The 22,839-nt window shown below is 41.6% G+C and overlaps 1 protein-coding gene across 1 annotated transcript in view; it reads right to left on the bottom strand.

Moving 5' to 3' along the window:
- Positions 1-399: 399 nt before the first annotated feature.
- The window catches only part of LOC118804546 (meiosis inhibitor protein 1), a 39,944-nt gene continuing 17,504 nt past the window's right edge, over positions 400-22,839 (bottom strand). Inside the window, exons 18-33 of the mRNA XM_036565041.1 lie at positions 22,398-22,557; positions 22,061-22,208; positions 21,565-21,843; positions 20,298-20,463; positions 18,335-18,433; positions 15,787-15,897; positions 15,060-15,268; positions 14,306-14,390; positions 7,802-7,980; positions 7,532-7,613; positions 6,636-6,742; positions 5,234-5,267; positions 2,374-2,453; positions 1,844-1,975; positions 580-683; positions 400-491 (exon numbers count right to left, since the gene is read on the bottom strand). Coding sequence (XP_036420934.1) covers positions 425-491; positions 580-683; positions 1,844-1,975; positions 2,374-2,453; positions 5,234-5,267; positions 6,636-6,742; positions 7,532-7,613; positions 7,802-7,980; positions 14,306-14,390; positions 15,060-15,268; positions 15,787-15,897; positions 18,335-18,433; positions 20,298-20,463; positions 21,565-21,843; positions 22,061-22,208; positions 22,398-22,557 — 2,042 coding nt within the window. The 3' untranslated portion in view covers positions 400-424. The remainder of the gene's footprint in view (positions 492-579; positions 684-1,843; positions 1,976-2,373; positions 2,454-5,233; positions 5,268-6,635; positions 6,743-7,531; positions 7,614-7,801; positions 7,981-14,305; positions 14,391-15,059; positions 15,269-15,786; positions 15,898-18,334; positions 18,434-20,297; positions 20,464-21,564; positions 21,844-22,060; positions 22,209-22,397; positions 22,558-22,839) is intronic.

Here is a 22,839-nt window from a genome sequence, read left to right as displayed (position 1 = left end):
TCTGAGTGCTAAAAATCAGTCTGTATGACTTTGGTGACGGAATTATGCAGAAATGTCAAGATAATGATAGAATTAACCTTTAATAACAACAATAACATTCATAACATTAATATCGAAACACATAACATGCACTCAAGATTACAACAAATAACAAGAACAATTACTCCATGTCAGTGGTCCTCAAACAAAAGGTATAAATACATTAATAATTCTTGTGGCAGCAATAAGTATACTAAGCCTAAGTATGGCATCAAAAAAACGAGCTAAATTATGCTGAATTCTTTTAACACTCAATGTTTCCACATGCTAAGATTGAGTTCAGGATTAATGTTTTGAATTTAGCAGCAGAATGAACTGCTTTAATCCCGATAAAGAGTTCCATGTGCTCCTGCAAGAGCATTTCTGCTGGACGGATGGTGCAGTTTTACTGAGTGAAGGGGTGTGTGTTCACTGCAAAATCTGCAGGGCAGATGGAAAGAGATCCGATATGCCTGAGAATGCATTAAGGATAGATGTATTCATTCTCTCTCTCTCTCTCACACACACACACACACACTCTGAAGCATGTTTGAAGGATACACTAAAGCTCTGGTGTTGGTCTCTGTGGGAGGCAGCTGGTCGAGAGACTCCAACAAACTGTGTACTCTCATGTTCAACTGCTCAGACAGAGAGAACGCACTACACTGAGAGAGAAACAAAGAGAGAGAGAGAGAGAGAGAGAGAGAGAGAGAGAGAGAGAGAGAGGGGATTATTAATCATCTCACTATTAGTATTGAGCATTTTTGGCATTAATTTGTCAATAGCTGTTAATCACAATTCGTGCCAATAAAGCCACTTGAATCATCAGAGAGAGAGAGAGAGAGAGAAAGAGAGAGAGAGAGGGGGGGAGAGAAAAACGAGAGAGAAAAAATGGGGGGGGGGCAGACTTTGTTTTATTGACGTTTTCGTTTCTGTCACTGCTGAAACTAAATGGGGCCACAAAAGGACAGCGAGAGAGAGAGAGAGAGAGAGAGAGTGAGAGGGAGGAAGAGAGAGAGAGAGAGAGAGGGAGGAAGAGAGAGAGAGAGAGAGAGCGAGAGGGAGGAAGAGAGAGAGAGCGAGAGAGAGGGAGGAAGAGAGAGAGCGAGAGAGAGATGCTTTATTGTTTTTAATGCGGTTGGAAGCGATTTACTTTGAAGTCTGAATTAGGAGCTGTTGCCTTTGTGCCTGTGTATGAATAGTAAATTAAACAGAGACAGAATGGGGAGAGAGAGATGGAAGGAGGGCAAAAAGAAATCAGTGTGAAACAACAAGAGAAAAATGAGCAAAGTATTCTTCTCAGTTTATTAAATTCATACATTTTTATTATTAATGCTTTTTTGTATGTTTTATTGTAATGTCAACATATATACTAATATGATATGTTACAGTGTTTTTCAATCACACATGGGCTGTTTACACCTTGCACTAACATGTTTCATGTCTGGATTGTATCTGGATATACAATATGGATATATACTGAATATGCCACCATTTTCTTTTCACTTTTGTTTACCAACCTTCTTGTTCTAGTACAGTACTTTGGAAGGCGATGCATAGGTTATTGTTTAGTTAAGTCTCTTTTTTAATGTTTGTCTGTTATTTTAAAACACTGACTAGTGGATTATCATCAAAATAAGATTACTGCATCACTGTTTGTTTAAGCAAGTTCTTTCCTGTTTTTTCTTTCTAACTGGAAGCTCACATTCTTTAGATTAATCTTGTTCAGGGTCACTCGCTGCTAAGCTAACAATAAACAGTGCTAACAAACATGTCCTGCCTTCACACCTGCTCCACTGTTACAGTGTATTAACGTGTGTGTTACCTCAGTAAGCAGTAGTTTCAGAGTGTGTACTGTGTTCTCTCTCAGCTCCTTCACTCCTCTCTTCTCTGCAGCCACACACACACAAGCAACATCAGAGTCCCACTGTGTTACCCCTCCAGACCAGTGGACCAGCTACAGCCAAACACACACACACACACAACATATTACTTTACTTGTAAGCCCTTGAACAAAGTACAAAATTCTGGATTCAAGATGCTGGTACTGTTTTTATTAAAGTAAAATGCAGACACCACATAAGCAAGCCTATTAAAAGATTTAGACGTTTTAGACTGACACAAAAAATGGCTAATCCTGCTATTTTACCTGCTGTTTTCCTTTAATAACAGGATTTATGAACGCTGTTGTGTTTATTTGAAAAATGTGATCTAACAAAAAAACTACTGAAAGTAGCTGAAAATTCTAAGATTTAATTAGTTTGTGTCAGAAAACACCATTTTGACCAGGAAAATAGGAATAGGAATTGTGCTTTATCATTACTCTGATTAAACAAATCAATGTTAAAGGTTTACCAATCTGAACTTTGCACTAAACGAGCTCACACGCTCACCCCAAAAAATGGAAGCACCGTACATATTTGATCTACTGAACACTGCACTAAGAAAGCTTCAGCTCTACACACTGAAACTGATAAAATAATGTTACTGTTGCCAACAGGAATGTACATGTGGTGTAACTTCTCTGGCTAATGATTTAAACGAGCAGCTTTCCCTTGTTTTTGCCCTGTACAGAGTTCATTGTGTTTGTGTGGTAAGCAATAGTATGGAACCAATTTTCATAATCAATTTTAATATTAGAAAACCAATTTGGTTGCAGCCAAGTGTATAAAATGACCCTACAATGTTAGTCCTATACAATGTCATAGGTTTAAAAATAATTAGTATAAAGCTGTAAATAAAAATGATGTGAACAGAGCTGTAGATGATTCTAAAATGACTGAAAAAGCTTAGAGAGTTAAATTATAATAAATATAAAATCCAGATTTCTGGATATTTAGGAAAAAAAATCAGAAATCAGAAATACAGCAAACACAAAACATAACGCGGCCGTCGTTCTGTCTTATTTAACCCTATTAAATCGAGTGTCTCACTGTCCATCCATTCTAAAAATCTGGCAATGGCTCTTTAAACTTGTTTAAATATCCCGAAAACTCTTTTCAGAGTTACAGTAAATCCATGATGCACATGATAAAATTGATCAGCAGGTAGAATCTGAGCCTTCTGTGTGCAGCTGTGTTTCTATCACTGTATAAAAGATACACAAAGCTGCGTTTATTGTTGGACGTAATGTGATTTTTTTCCTGTGCAAATGTGAGCTCAATCAGAATGCAATTCAAATCAGGGCTGGTTTTCCCAAAAGCATCTTAACACAAGGATGATTCTTCAATGTTGCAGCAGGCATCACACTGAACACTATCAATTAAGATGGTCTCAATACCAAGATGCTTTTGGGAAACTGGGCCCAGATCGAAAAAGTTAGGTTGTGAATCAAACAAAACAAAAATCTAAGAATTTCTGACTTTGTTAGAGCATGCTTTTTAAATATCAAACAAATCTAACAACCTCGTTGAGAAATCGCATGATTTATGGACAAGACCAGATTAAACAGCAGAAGTAGCCACGTTTTTGCATTGGCCTTCAAAGGTTAAATCAACCTCAGTACAATTTCCAATGTTATTGAATAAATGTTCATTTATTCACGTTGTCTTCAGGTCTCTGCCTCTTTCTGATTTGCTGCATTAACCTAATGCTGACCTCACAGGCAGCCTGAGAAAAGGAATGAGTGATGGTAAACTACTGTGTGTGTGTGTGTGTGTGTGCATGCGATGCTGTGAATGAATGAGGGATGAATCTTCTCCTCCTCCTGTCACACTGCAGAGTCTCTCTGTCCTGACAGCACTGTGAATTAATCATCAGCCTGCTGCAGGGAACACACACACACACACCACAGTCTGAAGTGTGAGTAAGTGAGAGTAACAGAAGAAAGACAGAGAGACAAGTAGATAGTGTGCATGTTAAAGAGAGAAGGGTAGGAGACTATGGGCCTGATGTACTGATGTACACAGTTTATGGGCCATGTGCACTGAAACATGCAAAATATGTTTCTTCCCCTCATACATATCGATTTGAGCGAGGACTGCACAGACAATGTGTGGAGATATTACATAGTGGACATATTCCAATCCACACGTATAAGTAACTGGTTTTGCCTGAAATTTTCTGCACCACTTAAAAGCCAGGTGTGTATAAGCAGTACAGTCTGTTAGTAGACTTCCATTTACAATGGCAGAGGACACTGAAGCTACAAAAGTTGTCCTCACTGTATTTTCTAAAGAAGCCACACATTGATGAGAGAATCAACAGCCACAGCACATTTACATGAGAACTAAGGCATTAAAAGACACACACACGTAACTAATAAATATATCAATTTAAAAAATATATAAATTTTCTTGTGCTCAAATACTCTAGCAAGTGTTAGTATGGAACTTATAATGCAACACACAAAGCAGTTTTATAGACATATGGGTTCCTCTCATTATCCAGAAGGGCTAATAGCTTTTTAAGCCTAAGGCCCATAAATGTATAATGTATAGAAGAAAATGGTTCTGAAGACTGTCAGTCATCACCAAAACTAGGGGTAAAATATACGGCTGAAATGAACAAGGCCAGATAGGAATGTGCTCAACATCAAAGACAGCAGGAATGAACACTAACTACATTATGTTACTACATTAATGTTAATGCTGATGTTCACAACCAGTAAATCACTTAAACGATTAAGATTTTCTGTCCAGACTTTTGTGGACTCTAATCCAGGATTCTGATATTGAAAAAAATCAATCCAATCTGTGTTTTTCAGGGTAGGAATTAGTCTTTTGTATTTCTGTGGCACTATCCCTGAAGGAAGTTCAACAGTGCAACTGACTTAACTTTCTCACACACAGGCACACAGAGTATTGTGACTGAAAACATGTCACAGATATTTTATAAAGCTCATTTCATTTCACACTGTACTTCAAAAAAGCAAAGATCTTGCATGGCCTTTTGGAAGGAGAATAAATGCACATTACGAATAACAATGAAATTTCACTATACTTAGCGCAAACCCACTGTTCATATCAGTTTTGGAGATAAAAAAATGTGGTTAGCCCACTTTTTCATTTTTAATCCTTGGTTGTATTGTGTGCTCTTTTGGCATCCACAGCAAACTGTCTGTGCCATTTTTTTTTTATACAAACGGTGGACACAAAACCTGAGTGAAGCTTGAATTTGACCAGTGAAGGACATTCAGTAAGGTCAAGTCCATCCCAAAACCAGGCCGCAGAAAACAGGTATGCAAATTCATGAGGTATGAAAAAATCCTGCCCACCGCCTTGTAAGGGGGTTTGGAGGCTTTGTGCACTCTGACACAAAAACACAAAAAACAAAATTCACATGAAAAATTGTTCTGCTTTCCATTTTGACTAATTTGTTAAGCATCTATTGCTTACCACACTAATGTAGGTAGGTCATTCTGTACAAGAGATCTTCTTTTAAGACTCTTATAATCATTATAAATGGTCATTCTAAAAACTCTGCCTATCATTTGTATTTTATCAGTTCAAAGGCTGATAAAATACATAAAAAGTTTTTTTTTTTTATGAAAACTGGTTCGTAAGTCCCCATATTGGCACACTGTACAGACCTCTCTAACTGCTGCTTGCAGCTATATTTTTCGACTGTAGCTCATAGTGATTACAAGAGACCATGGAAATTAAAATGTTATATGAAAAATGGTATCTATTTCAGATGAAAACTAAGCTGTGGCTGTTTTAGTTGCAAACGTCGAAAATTCACACACATTAACCTTTTTGCACAGACTGTTCGAAAGCTACTAAAGAAAATAATCTGGGTATGCATCAACACATCCTTACCACAGTCTTACAAGTGCATGAACAATAGTAAAAGTTTGTTAAATTCTTAAACTGTGGAATTTTATATGGTAACATATGACATAAGGCAGTGTTTCACACTTGGCAGTTGGTTTGGTCTGATTAAAACAAACCCTGGTGGCATTCAGGGCTGTGTCTTAGTGATTTTACTCTGCTTTCTGTTGTGGGAAAACCACTGTAACACACAGGCTCTCACAGCTTATTGTTTTAGAATATCCCAAGACAAAGATAAAATAAGACATACATAAAACCCACAAGCTCAGTCATCTAAGAGAACAGCATGACTCAGAAAGTTATGAAATCTGTCCAATCAGTTGTGACTTTTTACTTGCACCTCTGTTTACATCTTTTGCTTAGATGTTAAATATGTCATCATAAACACTAACAGAAACAGAACTAAAATGTAACAGCATATCATCTCCTGCTTTGGTCAAGACCAAGAGAACACAACTAGAAAATACAAATTAACTCTAAAAGGACTAACAACCAAATCAGATGCTGTTACATTTGGTGAAAATCAGCGTAATCTTAGTTCTGACTGGCTCACAGAAATACCTGGCTCACAATCTACATGATTGATATGTATGAAGTGCATGTCATTCAATATGGTTAATTTCAACAAAAAGTAAGTTTATAAAAGGTATGTATAAGAAAGGTACACATGCACAAGCTAAAAAGGATCCTGGAACCGCAGCACAGGAACAAACATTGGCATTGATTCCTCCACTTTCTGGTTGCTAAAAAGGTGAAAATAATGCAACAAAAACTGTGCCTGAACTCTGTGTGTGTGTTTGTGTATTTGTGTGTAAAAGAGAGATAGAGAGAGTGTGTGTTTCTCACCAGAGTGAGTAGGCTGAGTGTAGCTGGATGTAGTGCCAGGTTTTCTCCTGAGTTTAGCAGCGAGTACAGCAGGAAACGATTCCACGGCTGGCACACCACATGCTGGGCTACACACACACGGTAGAAGACATGAAGCAGTAGTAACACACTCATACACAGTACTGTGCAAATGTCAGAGCCATTAACAGTCATTAAGCTGTTCATTTTTCAGCATCAGAAAAAAAATATATAGAAAACATATTTAACAGAAAACTACACTGAAGCCTCCACTCTCTGCCTTTACTAAAATGTCCATTGCTTTAAGGAGACTTATTTTCATTTTTTAACTTTGCAGGGATTACACACTTTTTTCCACACTTCCAAAATTCTGTCTTATAAGTGGGGTTGCATTTTATGCTATGATGTTGGGGTCAGTCTTGGGTTGCCAATCCACTACTTTAAGAACACCATCAGTTAGCTGATGTAGCTTTGACATACCCATTTTCCTTTTCTGTCTAATTGCTTTTCTCAGTAAAGGCTTCTTGACAGCTACACTTCCACAGCGTTGTGATGGACAGAAACAGTTCTGAATCAAGAGTAGAGCTTGATTTGATCAAATATGAAAGTACTAAAGTACTAAAGCACTAGTAAGTGTTAAGTACTGTTTTCTGATAGTAACAGTTTTGGTGGTCTATCAGGTGAATGGTTGCTAAGAATCCTATTTTCTCTTTATCATTTCTTCGTTAGTTTTTTTTTACTTATTTTCATTAATTTAACTTTCTCCTTCATTATGCAAGTGGATAATCTTATATCTGATTTCTTCAGAAAGTTAGTTGCTGTTAGTGTGACACACACACACACACACACACATATATATATATATATATATATATATATATATATATATATATATATACCTATAGTAGGCTTTCTTCTGTGTAAAAAGCCTATCAGCGACCTCAGACAGTTCACAGACGCATTGAGCAGCATCTCTTGCTTCTGCAACACAGGCGCGCACACACACACACACACACATACACATACACGCACACACACAGTGAGATATGAATAATGAATAATTCATTACTCTTCAGCAGCAGTCCCAGTGAGCAGAACCCAAAAACTATCAAAGTAGCACAGACGGTGATGCAGACACACTGATTTAGTGCATATTTGAGTGTGTGTACCTGCAGCAGTAGACTCTGTAATGCTGTCACTAAGCTTGTAGCTCCTGTATAGCCCAGTGGATGTAGTGCTCCATCTACAGGCTGCAGGGGGCGGTGCAGCCTTAAACACTCCGATACACGCACTACAGGAGAAGACAGATCCACATCCAGCACGGCCTGCACCAACCGCACAACACATACTACAGAGGTAGGGAGGGAGAGAGAGAGAGATAACGAAATCAAACCCTATTACTATTATATATACAACAGTCAGTGCCTCCCACAGATATTCTGTCTCATTTTAACAATTTAAAAAATATTGTTGTTATGCTTAAACAAGATTACTCTTATGACACCCACGTGTTTTAAGCTTTTCTGGTTCTACGCTGCAGGCCAAGTAAAAAAAAAATGCATTACAAAATCCCAAGATAATACACAGCATTTCTTTTTCTAATTCCAAACTATACATGCCTTATTTGTATTTGTATACCCAAAAATTACTAAAATAATTTTTCATATATATATATATATATATATATATATATATATATATATATATATATATATATATATATATATATATACACATACACACACACACACACACACACACTCACTCACACAACACCCCCAAGCCTTGCCCTCGGATGTTCCCACACAACCACATTTCAGACCTGTGGGAGACGCTCCCACACTACATGGCCAAAGTATGTGCTCTGTTAAAAAATCCTTTTAAAAGGGTGGTTGAGTTGCCAGTAGAAAACTGTTAAATAACAGCTCACTTCTGTAAATGTAATGACATGGAAAAACTATAATATTCTTTATTTTTAATTAATTATTCTCCCAATTTATTGATCAGAAAATTTTATTTATAGGACACCCTCGATCACACACTGCTACTCACTTGTGCAATTTTACATCTAGAATTTGAATTCTCTTCATAAGAGTGAACCAGATGCAGTTACACTAGTGATTTATCTAATATATACTTAACAGATGAGCGATCATGTACTCAGATCATGTATTCTGATGTGTGCAAATTCACAGAGAAAGGCTTTGTGGTCATTAGGCTAGCTTAAACCTTACTGAAATACAGACAGAGGAAATGGCTAAATCTTAGAGAAGTGCATTTTGGTTGCTTCAGCAGTCGATATGTGAATTAAAGACGTTATTTGAGTCTAGCTTGCGTTTGTTCAGTTCAGTGTTATTCTCTGTAGTGCGACCTACCGGAACAAAAAGGCCCAAATACTTATCTAAATAGTCATGTTTTACAGTAAGAACAAAGATGCCAGATAAGAACTGAGCAGGGCAGCAGTATACAGATAAAAACAAAAATATCCAGTAAATGGTAAATGGAAGAGTGACTGTGGAGAGGGGGGCGTGGCCGAGCGTCGAATGCGGGACGGAGAAGCTGGTCGGGCTGAACCAGCAGGCCTAAGTAGCTGATGTTGTTCACCTGTGCCTTGTTTCTGCCAGCCTACTTATTGTCATCTCTTCCCTCAGTAGCTGGCAGAGCCCGGAGAGAGAAGGAGACCAGCAAAGGCGTGAGAACTGAGCTGAGCTGAGCCTGAGGACTGAAGTCACAGAAAAGTGGCCAGCGAGCGTGTTGTAATACTTTTGTGGGCTATTTGCCGCGTGTTTTGCGTTGTGTCTATAATTAATAAAAAGGAAGCTCTCCGCCTTCACCCCTGCCCCCGGCGTCTTTCCTCCCATCACGGTTAAAGTTGCTACAGTGGTGCCGAAACCCGGGAGGATTGGACGAACGTCGCCATGGAGTCCTCACCGCTTGAAGAGATAGTTAAAGCACTCTCCCTCCTGCAGCAGACACAACACCAAGCTCTCCTGGACGTCCAGCGGGAAAACCAGGCCCGCTTCGAGGCCCTGGCTCAGGGCCAAGAGGCGGACAGGAAGCTTTTCCGGAGTTTGTTGTCAGCCAGCAGTACTCCAGCTCCGGCTACCATCACCATCTCCAAGATGACTCCGCAGGACGACCCGGAAGCATTCGTGGAGCTCTTCGTGCGAGCGGCGGTAGACTGGGGGTGGCCGAAGAAGGACTGGGCCGTCCGACTGCTCCCCCTGCTTACGGGGGAAGCCCAGCTTGCCGCCCAACAGCTCCCCGCTCAGTCGCAGCTGGAGTACGACGAGCTGAAAAAGGCCGTCCTCCAGAGGGTGGGTCGGACTCCGGAGCAACACCGTCAGCGGTTCCGCTCGCTGACCCTCTGGGAGTTTGACCGGCCCTTTGTGCTGGCACAACAGCTCCGTGATTCCTGCAGGAGGTGGCTCTTGTCCGCAGATCGGGATTCCGAGGAGGTCCTCGACCTGGTGGTGCTGGAGCAGTTCATCACCCGCTTACCCGAGGAAACAGCAGCTTTGGTCCAGTGCCACCAACCGGAATCGCTGGACGAGGCCACAAAGCTGGCAGAGGCCACAAAGCTGGCAGAGGCGCACATGGCAGCGTATTCGGGGGCAGGAACCCCCACCCAGCCAATATCTCTCTCTCCTTCTCTCTCTCTCCCTATTCCCGCTCCCAGAAAGAAGGGGGCTCTCGCCCCCAAACCCTTTCCCCGCTCTCGCCCTCCCCGCAACTTTCTACCTACCACGCCCCCCCTGCAGCTACTCACGGTCTACCTTCTCTCTCCGCACAGGGGGCAACAGCTGAGCCCACAAGAGCTGGGGTGAAGCCTGGGCCGGTGTGTTGGCGGTGTGGGGAGCCTGGACATTTCCAGGACAAGTGCCACCACATGGAGGTCGGAACATTGGTCCGGGTTCCCACATTGCCACCCACCTCCCCTGATCGAGCTGGAGTGTACCGCATACCAGTGAGTATTCAAGGGGGTACATATCAAGCCTTGGTGGATTCTGGTTGTAATCAAACCACGATTCACCAATGCTTGATTCAAGATGCGCCATTGGAGAGGGTATACCAGGTGAAGGTACAGTGTGTCCATGGGGATGTACACAATTATCCTGTCCTGCCCATTACAATCGAGTTTCGGGGCAAAAAGCATAGCGTGAAGGCGGCGGTTAGTCCTCGCCTTACCCATCCTCTGATTTTGGGGACAAATTGGCCGCAGTTTGGGGTGTTAGTAAAGGCTTTAGTAGAGGATGGGTCCCGCAGCAGTATAAGGAAGGGGGCCTGTGCCGCACTCGAGGCAGGCGGGCTTCTCCGTCCGTCTGTGACGGCTCCTGAGCGAGGGGGGGCGGGAGATAGTTCCTCCGGAAGTGGGGCCGAACCTGACGGCGTGGCCGCGCCTCCGGGGATCACCCTCCTGGCTCCCCTCGGGGATTTCCCTCTGGAGAAGTCACGTGACGGTTCGCTGAAGCACGCCTTTGACCAAGTGAAAGTTATTGATGGTCAGTCGCTTGAGCCGGGATGGCCCCAGTCATACCCGCATTTTTCACTTATTAAAGATAGACTGTACAGAGTGACGCGGGACACTCAAACGTCGGAGGTTTCAACCCAGCTTTTAGTGCCAAAAAGCCGTAGGGAAATGTTATTCCATGCGGCTCATAATAATCCCATGGCAGGGCATCTGGGACATGAGAAGACAGTCAATCGTCTAATGGTCCGTTTCTATTGGCCGGGCATTTACGCGGATGTACGCAGGTGGTGTGCGTCATGCCGCGAATGCCAGCTCGTAAACCCTCCGGCGATTCCAAAAGCGCCTTTGCGCCCCCTTCCATTAATCAAGGCCCCCTTCGAAAGAATTGGCATGGACCTCGTCGGACCATTAGATCGAAGCTCACGTGGGTATCGCTTTGTATTGGTCTTAGTAGATTATGCAATGCGATATCCAGAGGCAGTGCCTCTTCGCAACATTTCAGCACGTACCGTTGCAGAGGCACTGTTCAAAGTAATCTCCCGAGTCGGGATCCCGAAAGAGATCCTGACTGATCAGGGCACAACGTTCATGTCACGCACATTACGCGAACTATACGAATTGTTGGGCATTAAATCGATTCGTACCAGTGTTTACCACCCCCAAACGGATGGACTGGTCGAATGCTTTAACCAGACCCTTAAAAATATGATTCGGAAGTTCGTTCACGAGGACGCTAAAAATTGGGATAAGTGGCTAGAACCTCTGTTGTTTGCGGTGCGAGAGGTCCCGCAAGCCTCCTCGGGGTTTTCTCCCTTTGAACTCTTGTATGGGAGGAGACCTAGGGGCGTCCTAGACGTTATTAAAGAGTGTTGGGAGGAGGGACCTTCAACCAGCAAAAATGAAATTCAGTACGTTCTTGACCTGAGAGCAAAACTCCAAGCACTGGGGCACTTAACTCAGGAGAATTTGCTCCACGCTCAAGAACGTCAGAGCCGCACCTACAACAGGGGCACTCGGCTGCGCAGGTTTTCACCGGGAGACAAAGTACTCGTTTTACTCCCCACCTCGAGCTCCAAATTACTCGCCAAGTGGCAAGGACCCTTTGAGGTCACACAGCGAGTGGGAGAAGTTGACTATGAGGTCAGACGGACAGACAGAGGCGGGGCACTTAAGGTATACCACCTCAATCTCCTTAAACACTGGAGGGAGGCGGTCCCTGTTTCTCTGGCGACGGTGGTTCCCGAGAGAGCTGAGTTGGGGCCGGAGGTTCCAACCAAGCTTGATCGCCCTCCGGTCCCCTGTGGGGACCAGCTCTCCCCGTCCCAGAAAGCAGAGGTGGCAAAGTTACAAATGGAGTTTTCCGACGTGTTTTCGCCTCTGCCCGGCCGTACTGACCTCATAGAGCACCACATTGAAACTCCTCCTGGCGTGGTTGTGCGTAGCCGGCCTTATCGCTTGCCTGAGCACAAAAAAAAGGTGGTTCAGGATGAAATTAAGGCTATGCTCGATATGGGGGTAATCGAAGAGTCCCACAGTGATTGGAGTAGCCCCGTGGTGCTTGTCCCCAAGCCCGACGGGACTGTTCGCTTCTGTGTGGACTACAGAAAAGTCAATGCGGTGTCTAAATTCGACGCCTATCCAATGCCGCGTATTGATGAACTGCTCGATCGGTTAGGTGCTGCTCGTTTTTACTCGACACTGGATTTAACCAAGGGATACTGGCACATCCCCTTGACTCCAGTATCCCGAGAAAAGACGGCTTTCTCTACTCCGTTTGGGTTATACCAATTCGTCACCCTCCCGTTCGGGTTATTCGGAGCACCGGCCACGTTTCAGCGACTCATGGATAGAATTCTCCGCCCCCACTGTGCTTATGCCGCTGCCTATCTAGATGACATTATCATCTACAGCAATGACTGGCAGCCGCACGTGCAACATTTGAGGGCGGTTCTGAGATCGCTGAGACGGGCGGGGCTTACGGCTAACCCGAAGAAGTGTGCGATTGGACGGGTGGAGGTACGGTATCTGGGCTTCCACTTGGGTCACGGACAGGTGCGTCCCCAAATTGATAAGACGGAGGCAATTGCGACCTGTCCGAGACCCAAGACCAAAAAGGAGGTGAGACGGTTCCTGGGGCTGGCTGGCTATTATCGTAGGTTCATACCTAATTATTCGGATGTCACCAGCCCGCTGACCGATCTCACTAAAAAGGGAGCACCAGATCCGGTCCAGTGGACGGAGCAGTGCCAACAGGCGGTAACCCGGGTTAAGGCAGCCCTCTGTGGGGGCCCGCTGCTGCATTCGCCTGACTTTGCTCTCCCTTTTGTTCTGCAGACAGACGCGTCGGGCAGAGGGCTGGGGGCTGTTTTGTCCCAGGAGGTAGAGGGGGAGGATCGCCCTGTGCTGTACATTAGTCGAAAATTATCGCTAGGTACAGCACGATTGAGAAAGAATGTTTGGCCATCAAGTGGGCGGTCCTCACCCTCCGCTATTACCTATTGGGCCGCTCTTTCACCCTCTGTTCCGATCACGCCCCTCTCCAGTGGCTCCACCACATGAAGGACTCCAACTCCCGAATTACTCGCTGGTACCTAGCTCTGCAACCCTTCAGGTTTCAAGTGGTTCACAGGCCGGGGGCTCAGATGGTGGTGGCCGACTTCCTCTCCCGCTCGGGCGGGGGGGGGAGTGGGATGTCGGCGGGACGGCTGCCCGGCCTGCGTCGGGCGGTGGGGGTATGTGGAGAGGGGGGGCGTGGCCGAGCGTCGAATGCGGGACGGAGAAGCTGGTCGGGCTGAACCAGCGGGCCTAAGTAGCTGATGTTGTTCACCTGTGCCTTGTTTCTGCCAGCCTACTTATTGTCATCTCTTCCCTCAGTAGCTGGCAGAGCCCGGAGAGAGAAGGAGACCAGCGAAGGCGTGAGAACTGAACAAAACCTTGTATCTCCAAAAAGAACAACTTTACAGAAGAAGGAAAAAAACATACTTTACCTTTAATGTAAGTCAATGGAACCAGACTTTTTTCCAAGTGACTCTGGGCCGTTTTTTTTGGTTCATTCATCATCAAATTTACACGCAACGTAAAGGGTGACAGGCATTTTCAAATTATGCGAAAAACAAAAACGACAAACATGGAAATACGAAGTTTTGATCCGACAGCAGTGATATGCAATATTTATATGCAAGTGTGCGTCTGTTGGTCTTACCCAGTACCAAGTTGTCAGTGTGTCTCTTGTGGAATGTGAGTGCTTTCACAACGATTTCTAGCTCTAAACACACACTTTTATGCACCTGAAACAAACATACAAAGTGTATTCTTACATACAAATATCACAAAACACTTGCACACATGCTATCGCTTTTCTTACATACACTATCATACGCATACAATAGTCTTATGCATATACAGATGAACATTAACCAGTATATGTGTGTAAGTGTTTGACAGCGTGTTTAAGAGTTTGATAACCAGCCGCTTCTGACTGGCTTACGAGCTTTCTGTTTAAATTTTTAGCTCCTGATCAGACAATTAATATTCTTACCGTAAAGGATCATTCTCATTCTCTCCATGCTGGAAATTGTATCAGCCTTGCTTTTTAACCTCTGCTACTCTCAGACTCTGATTCTCAAAATTCTTCTTATTATTATTATCTTTATTCCTCTTTATTATCATATACAAAATGTGAACTTGGAAAAGAAAAACACTGGAAAACATAACAGCACTTGTCAATTTAAGTTAAAAATGACACAGACAATACTGAGTATGGTCTGAGAAAAGCAGAAATTAAAAAGCTATGCTAAATGGTTACTTACATTAAGAATGTTCACTGGTCAATCTAAAAGACACTGTTAAATTGTCAGATGTGTATGCATACGACATAAGATTGTGTGCATGAGAGTTTGACACTGTATGCATGAGAGTCAAATTTAAATACTGAAAACTCTCATAGTTATTCTCACCTGTGCAGAGAATGTATGCTGTAGAGTGATAAGTGAGCTCAATAGAAGGAGACAGCAGCAAATGAGTGAGGAAGAAGAAATAACAGAAGAGGGGGAGGACAAGAGATTCAGCACCACCTGCAGCAACTCCATCACACCTGTGTTGGACAACAACATGGACACCACTGTGCGCGCACACACACGCACACGCACACACACACACACACACACACACACACACACAGAGCGATGAAAGCATCAAGTCAGAGTGAGACAACCAGATTACTGTTTTTAAATTTGAATGTTATTGAGTGTCTGTGTTTAAATATTGAACATCAAACCTGCTTTAAGCTTTGAATGAGTGCATGCTTGTGCATGTTTGCGTGTTCTCATTCAGTACCACATGTATAAACAAGTACAGTGAAAAAAGTTTCCCTGATTTTGATGCAATATGTACTCAGAATGCAACTGAAATTAACATTAAACTTAGTAAGGCTGTGGAGTAAGTCTTCCCACATTTTGTGTGATCCACTCTCAAATTCTCATGCATATGCATGAGAGACAAAAGTGCATTTTGTGTTTTTCCATGCACATGGTCAATAAACTGCACGCTTAGGTCTCATATGCCAAATTTGTTCATAACATGCAAGCAGAAATTCCGATTTGCACCTGAAACTGGTGCAAAATACTCAGTACCCCAGACCCCTCAGGTGTTTTGTGTATACAGATACATGTGTGTGTGCATTACCTCTGTCAGCAGTGTGTGGTGGACACAGGGTCAGACAACAGTAGAGGTAGTTCAAGGCTGGCAGCAGAAATTCTGAGTTATTGCACTTTACCTTTCCAACAAGATTACTCACTACGAACAAACAAACACACACAAACACCCACACACACACACACATATATATATATATAAGTTTCCACTCATGTCCTCAGCCTCAGCTGTCCCTAATAAATCATTATAGGCTTGGAATCAGGCTTTGAACCTGCAGATGTGATGATAAAGTCACTTGATATCACATGTGATGGAGACAGACATGATAAAGACATGTAATGATGATGTGAAGAGACACCACATTCAGCAGGAGCATTTTTGACTGTTTTTTTACTTTTGAAGTCTATATATACTAAGCGATAGTTTACTATCAGCACCTTTTGTAGCACTGAATAATGAGACATTCAGTAAATAAGCATTAGTCATGGCTTGAATCAATCAAATACTTAAGTACTTCTTGGTTACGTTGGTATTTGTTTTGTCAATTTAGAATTTGTACAATTTAACCTGCTATACCACAGAAATTGCAGCCTACAATAAACTGGTCTTTTAGTGATAATTTCCAGGGATATTCTGATACCATTTTTTACAAACTGACTATGAATACATATTTTTTTTGTACTGCTGATACCAATGCATTCTGAGTAAGCTACTTAGAATTAAATAGATGTTAGTGTAAATGAGTGCAATGTACCTTACATGTTAAATCTGTCTGATTTTTAAATGAAGTGCATTAGCTACCTATGTTACCTTAATTACCATTGATCAAGTAGCCTTTTAGTGGAGAAGAACAGGTTAAGTTCCATGTCAGAAAAGCACTTCAGTCTCTTTCAACAACAGTGTCTGTAGCACAGTGACAGCAGGAAATCACATCCAAGGCTAATCTGAGGAGCTTACGTTTTGAGATTTACTTCTTGTTGGAGTCTTTTTGGCTGGTTGGCTGGGTAAACAGTAGTTGAATGTCCTCTAAAGCCAGGCATACAATGTATTTTAGAAATCTTGTTCTTTGGTGACAATTCACACTGTATGTTTGAACAGACCACCGTGTACAATTTATGTGCTTACGTTGTACGAAAAGGCTCGGTTCGACTGACATGCTATGTGAAATGCAGCCCAAAAGACAGCGCTGTCTATGAACAACTATTAATAAATCAAATTCATTCAAAACAACAAACTGCACAAACTGAGCAAACATGCTGAGAAACTGTGCTACAGCAGCTTTGCTAACTTGTGCCACACTGCACACTGAAGCTAAAACCAGGCAGCGATGTACACAGGCAGGATGATGCTGTCTATCTACAGCCTAAGACTTTAATTAAAAAAAAATCAATGCAATAAACTTTATACCTCTCAACTCTACAGAGTAAAGACAGCATATACAGACTTTGGTACTGCAGACATTGACTTTTTCACCACTGTTTAGCTAGACTACGTTGTCTCCATCCATACTGGTGATGGGGTTGTGATTGTGTTTGTGTGTTGTGGGCTAAAACTGCACAATTAATTCCTGGAGGGAATGTTTAAAATGACCAACGACTTGAGTGTCCGGTTGCCACAGTGTCAGCAACACTTCTCTGTGTAAGCAGACTCTCGTTCACTGCAATCTTGACTTGTTTGTTCATTAGCATAGCAGTATGCAATAGGCTTACATCACATGGTATCAGGTGGTATCGGATGATGGGCATTTCTATGAGTGCAAGCATGAGTAAAGTATGAGTAAATGAGCGCAGTATTGGTAAAAAATTAATAAATTATAGCTGATTTCATTCAGGATGCATGTGCAAGTGGCACATGGCAGACACATAAGGGAAGACAAACAAGAAGGGCAAAACAGACAAAGAAAAAAGCAAGGAAAGACAGGATGTTACATTTTTGAATACCTCATAAATTCATGCCTTGTATCACCTCAATTCAGAGTGCAGCAAACTGCATCTTTTTTTCCAATGACCACTGAGGCTAAAAGAGCAAAAATATCCAATAACTAAAGCATGTGTGGGAGCACTTTAAATTTTGTGACTATAAGAAAATGCCCACAAAAAATTTGCAATAAGAGGTTGGAATACCATGGAGGCCCAACAGTAACAAACAACAGATCTGAAATAGATCTGTTGTTTGTGCTCTTAAGTTTTAAGGCCACCAAGATCACATTTTAATGAAGTATTTTGATATAGTTTAGTATGCTAAAGAGTGCAAGTGTGTGATTAGACTGGATCTCTATGGAGTTTACACCTCACTCGTGTGTGAGTGGACAAAAAATTGACACAGGTTTTGATGGATGTGTGGTCTAAAACATTATCAATATAAGAAGCGTGTGTTTTGTCAGATGAATGAAATCCCTATAAATATTATTCTGAAGGGTGATTTCGAGTACTCGTTCTCGAAAGAAATATCAACAAGTAGTCTAAGCCTGTAAAATTCAGGGCAGCCCCATTAATAATCCATACTTTCTGATCAGCTTTCATTCGTACAGTGACGTATCTGCAACTAAAAGTTGGTGCCTCAAAATGCATGTTCTCACCGTGATACAGCAGTTTAAAGTCTGTGTTGTCCATATTGCTTTGAGCTGGCAAGTTATTCTGCACTGAACACAACACCTCCAGTATCAAAGAGCCTAGAACTGCAGAGACAAAGAGGGAGAACGTGGCTAATTAAACATATAGGCAGTATAATGAGATCAGATCATTCCATCACAACACTATCCAAATCTCGCCATGACTCATCAGACTGCAGTCTCGTCCTCATCTACAAAGCCTTATTCACACACTGATACTAACATTTAACTTTCATCTGTGCAGACATGAGTTGCAAATAATGTCCATAGCATCGTCCCCAACTAACAATTAATGCTATCCAACTTATGTGCTAAAATTAACCCAGCAGTCTTCAAGGACCCTGAGGCAGTGTATATTTTTCTTCTATCCCTATTCTTTATTAGCTAGGTTTGAGCAAAAATGTGGACTGCCTGGGGGTCCCTGAGGGGTGTTTGAGAACCTCTGTTCTAGTAAACATGAACCAAAATTTGGGCTGACTGGTTAACAGAGCTTGCCAGGTTAAATTACCAATTTAAACAACCAGATCCACCCACCATGTGTTCGAATTGCATATAAGCATAAGCCATAAGATCAAAATACCTGTAAGATTGTGAAACACATATATTCAGTCAGGTGTGTGAAACTGTTGGAGGAGACATACACTACCCTGGGGAAACTGACTTCATTTGAATAATATGTAAATGAGCACAATTATGCATGCAGCTCATATTATGAAACAGCTTTAATCACTGTCTACTTAACACTCTAGAGAAGAAAATATGAGTTTAAAATACATTCTATAAGTAATTCAGGTGTAATATGCCTTATTCAACACAACACATTTTAAATGGCCAGAGACTAGTGACCTTTAGCAGGTCAAACACTGGATGGTATGTCAGTGACCTGAATTTGAAGATGCATAGTTAACATTCAACTCAAGATACAACTGAACATTACTGCTTATTAAAAAGTGTAAAACTGCACTGCCTATGTGAATCAATTCATAAAAACATTAATATTCACTTGGAAAAATAGTTTTCCTTTCCATGCCTGCATACATAAAGCCTATGGGATTATTTCACCTTTTTAAATTAGTTTGAAGGCAGAATGATTAGAAAAGTAATATAACTTTTCTTATTGGAGAAGATAAAAAGACGGAGAATATTAACATTAACTGTGTGAAAGGTCACACTGTTTGGATAGTTAAAAAGTGTGGCCTGCGGGCCTGCGGGCCGCTCCTGTGAGCATACATAATTTGGCCTGCCGGAAAGTTACCCTATCCCCATCCCCTCATCCTATTATAGAAGATAAATATTTTTATACTATATGTAACTTTAACTTTCATTTCCATTTTAAAATTCTACTTTAAAGTATTTTAGTAATAAAAAAAATAGCATAGTAAAATACATTTAAAAAAAATCACTCTGAAATTTTCCTACATTCTTTACTAATACATTTTCTTTTAGGCACTTGGTCCACCACAAACAGTGCACTTTGCTTCCCTAGACAAAAAGTTGGGGCATCCCTGTCTTAGAGTAAAATGAGCCATGAAACAGAAGCTAATACCATAAGCTACATCATTAACTTAGCCAGTTAACAGTGCTAAAACAGCAGAAGCTGAACTAAGATGAAGATGAACTAAGCCCATCAATCATACGTTTGTGCCTAAAAATTTGACATCACAAAAAAAAATGTATCCAAATGGATGGAACACGCATGAATGGAAACCCAGCTACTGTGACTCCCTTCCACATACACTGGAAATTGTTCTAACAAAAACTACAGTCTGTGTGCTACAAATTCTCATCATATTGAAATGAGGTTTTACCAGCATTCTGTAAAGCTTGTCCAAACTCACAGCAGTATCTACGAAAGAACACATTTGTGGGCAGAGCAAGGATAGGGCAATTGAGTTTAAAGATAAACAGAGAGAAAGATCTTTTCCTCCACCTGTGTTGTCTTCACTGTCACAGGTGAGTCTCTGCAAGAGCTTCAGCAGAGCAGGCTTGAGCAGGTGAGCCTGGGCAGAGCTACAGGAGCGTCCAGCCTGCAGGTAACACCGCAACACCTGAACCGCTTGACGAGCAACTGACCCATCATCGTCACACAGTACACCCTACAGAGAGAGAGAGAGCAAGAGAGAGAAAGAGAGAGATTTATAGAGACAGAGGGAGAAAAAGTGAGAGAGAGTCTTGTCAAGTCTTCATCTTGATAATCATTAAGACAAAATGTAAAAAGCTTGATTTTTAAAAAGTCTTTTCCAACCAGCTTCTAGCTAGAGAACAGCAAACTGCGATTCCAAACAGCCAAATTCAGCCAGAAATTTTAAATAGAAATACAAGAAAAATATGCAGAATGTTTTTATTTGTGAGTAAAATTTGCTAAAGCAGGTTTATCCCAGAGGACAATGAGTGACTGCAGAAGTGTTAGGTCCTGTCTTTATGCATTAGGATGTTTTTGCAAATCTGTTTTTTACACTGGATTTTGGCCTCAAATCCAAATGAAAACTGACCTTTTGGAAAAAGCTCTCCAGAGTGAAGATTTTTTTGTGTGGATGGGTAATGGATGGGTAGCACAATCGAACCTAATGTTTCATCAGTGATCCATTTAGAGCATTTGTTTTTATAAACAACTGTACAATTTAATGTATAGCAAAATTACATAATAATATTGGACTTAAAAAAGGGTTAATAAAAAGAGTTTAGAATGTGTGTTAGGGCAGTGAAAACCGAAAATGTAGAGCTACCAAAACCAAGACAGGGAAACCATAAACCAAGCTGAATATCTCGTCAGTGATCTATTCAAAGTTTGTGTCCTTCAAGCCATTAAAATCTGCTTCCAGAATTGTGTATGTGCATGCATGCCCATGTTGGTCATAGTAAAATGGATCCACATGTAGAAATGGAGCTCGGTGTGTTAGTTTTCTATTGCTGTATAAAAGAAGTTTTATGCTGCCTTTATTGTTGGATGCACTGTGATGGTTTTTAAGCAAGCATTCAATCACAATCAGAGCACAATTTACTAAACACTTACTACTGATTTGTTTCATCAGGGTTTATGTGTTACTTAATCAAATCTTTTTGTTGATCCTGTTCTTTAAATATCAAAATAAATGCAGCAGCAGCACAAAGACATTTTGCTACAAAAGGAGAAAAGTAGATTTAATGGCAGAAATACTGTTTTTTTTTTCATGTTTTAATTTTAATGTTCATCTCACCAGCAGGGATAGTATAGTAGAGGGTTTTTTCTCAAGCAGCTCCAGAAGCACTGATGACTCTACGTTCTTCTCTAGATCTGGGCCGCTCTGTTTATTCTCTCCACACACAGCTGGTTCTAATCCACCTGCCAGCCAGCTGGACAAAATCTTCATCCCAAATCTCTCGGCCAGGGCAGAGTAACGGAAGATGAAGTGCAAGAGAGCAGGATGAGGGGAGGACAGAGGAGAGAAAGCGAGAGGAGTGGAGGAAAGGGCGTTACTGATGCTGTTCAAAGCAGCCTGTGAGAGAGGAGAAATGTTGCACTTTTATAGCATTCCTTAATTCATTAAAAAATAAGAATAACATGCCCAATAATTAAGAGTGTAAAGGGTGCACAACAATTGTATTTAATTTCGACTCTAATAATTCAACGCATTAAGAAATTCTACAACAGTTCAACTCAACTTGATAGTTTTAGCACAATTCAAAATAATTTTTATAAAAACACTGAATTACCCAGTCTAGATCAGGGTTGCTTTCCTGGGTTGCTCCCAACAGATAAAGTGCAGGCTTTAAGACAGATGGAGGAAGAGAATCATGCTGTTCCTGCATCACACACAGAAAATTTACTACACTGGAGAACACTGTGGCATCAGGCAGCAACCTGCAACACACAAACACACATACATTTGCACATCTCTCTCCTCAAATGTATATGCATAATGAAGAGAAATGCATTTTAAATTCTACGATGCACACGGATGACAGACTCTGCTAGTCTATTAAATCGAGCGGAATATGTAATCAGTTGCATAGCTTTTCACCCTTTTCTTCCATCCATCCTCAAACCGACCTGTCACCGTGCAGCAGTGAGAGATACAGCAGGTGGAGTAAACAAAACTGTGTGTTTTGATTTTCTTCTGGAACCTCAAGTAACACAGAGGGCCAATCACATACACGACACCAGAGAGATGGCAAACACTCCCGTAGAACATATTCCACTTCTTCTACATCTGAGAGAGAGAGAGAGAAAGAGAGAGAGAGAGAGAGAGAGAGAGAGAGAGAGAGAGAGAGAGAGAGAGAGAGAGAGAGACAGACAGAGAAAACAGACTAAGTTCACACTGTCACTGGTGATAACAAAAACATGTTCTAATTTTATATTAATAGTTTCTGCTTCTTACCTCACTCACTGCAACAAGCAGAATTATTTGGAAATGCAGATTCTAAACGTGAGTCAGTGAACTATGGACCAGCCACAGCATTATGTGTGACGATTGTGTGGATCAACATGATTT

This window comes from Colossoma macropomum, unplaced genomic scaffold, assembly GCF_904425465.1.
Source record: "Colossoma macropomum unplaced genomic scaffold, Colossoma_macropomum, whole genome shotgun sequence".
In the NCBI taxonomy this organism is placed as follows: domain Eukaryota; kingdom Metazoa; phylum Chordata; class Actinopteri; order Characiformes; family Serrasalmidae; genus Colossoma; species Colossoma macropomum.
Note: the sequence above shows the minus strand (reverse complement) of the source record. Positions and strands in the feature narration are given on the sequence as shown.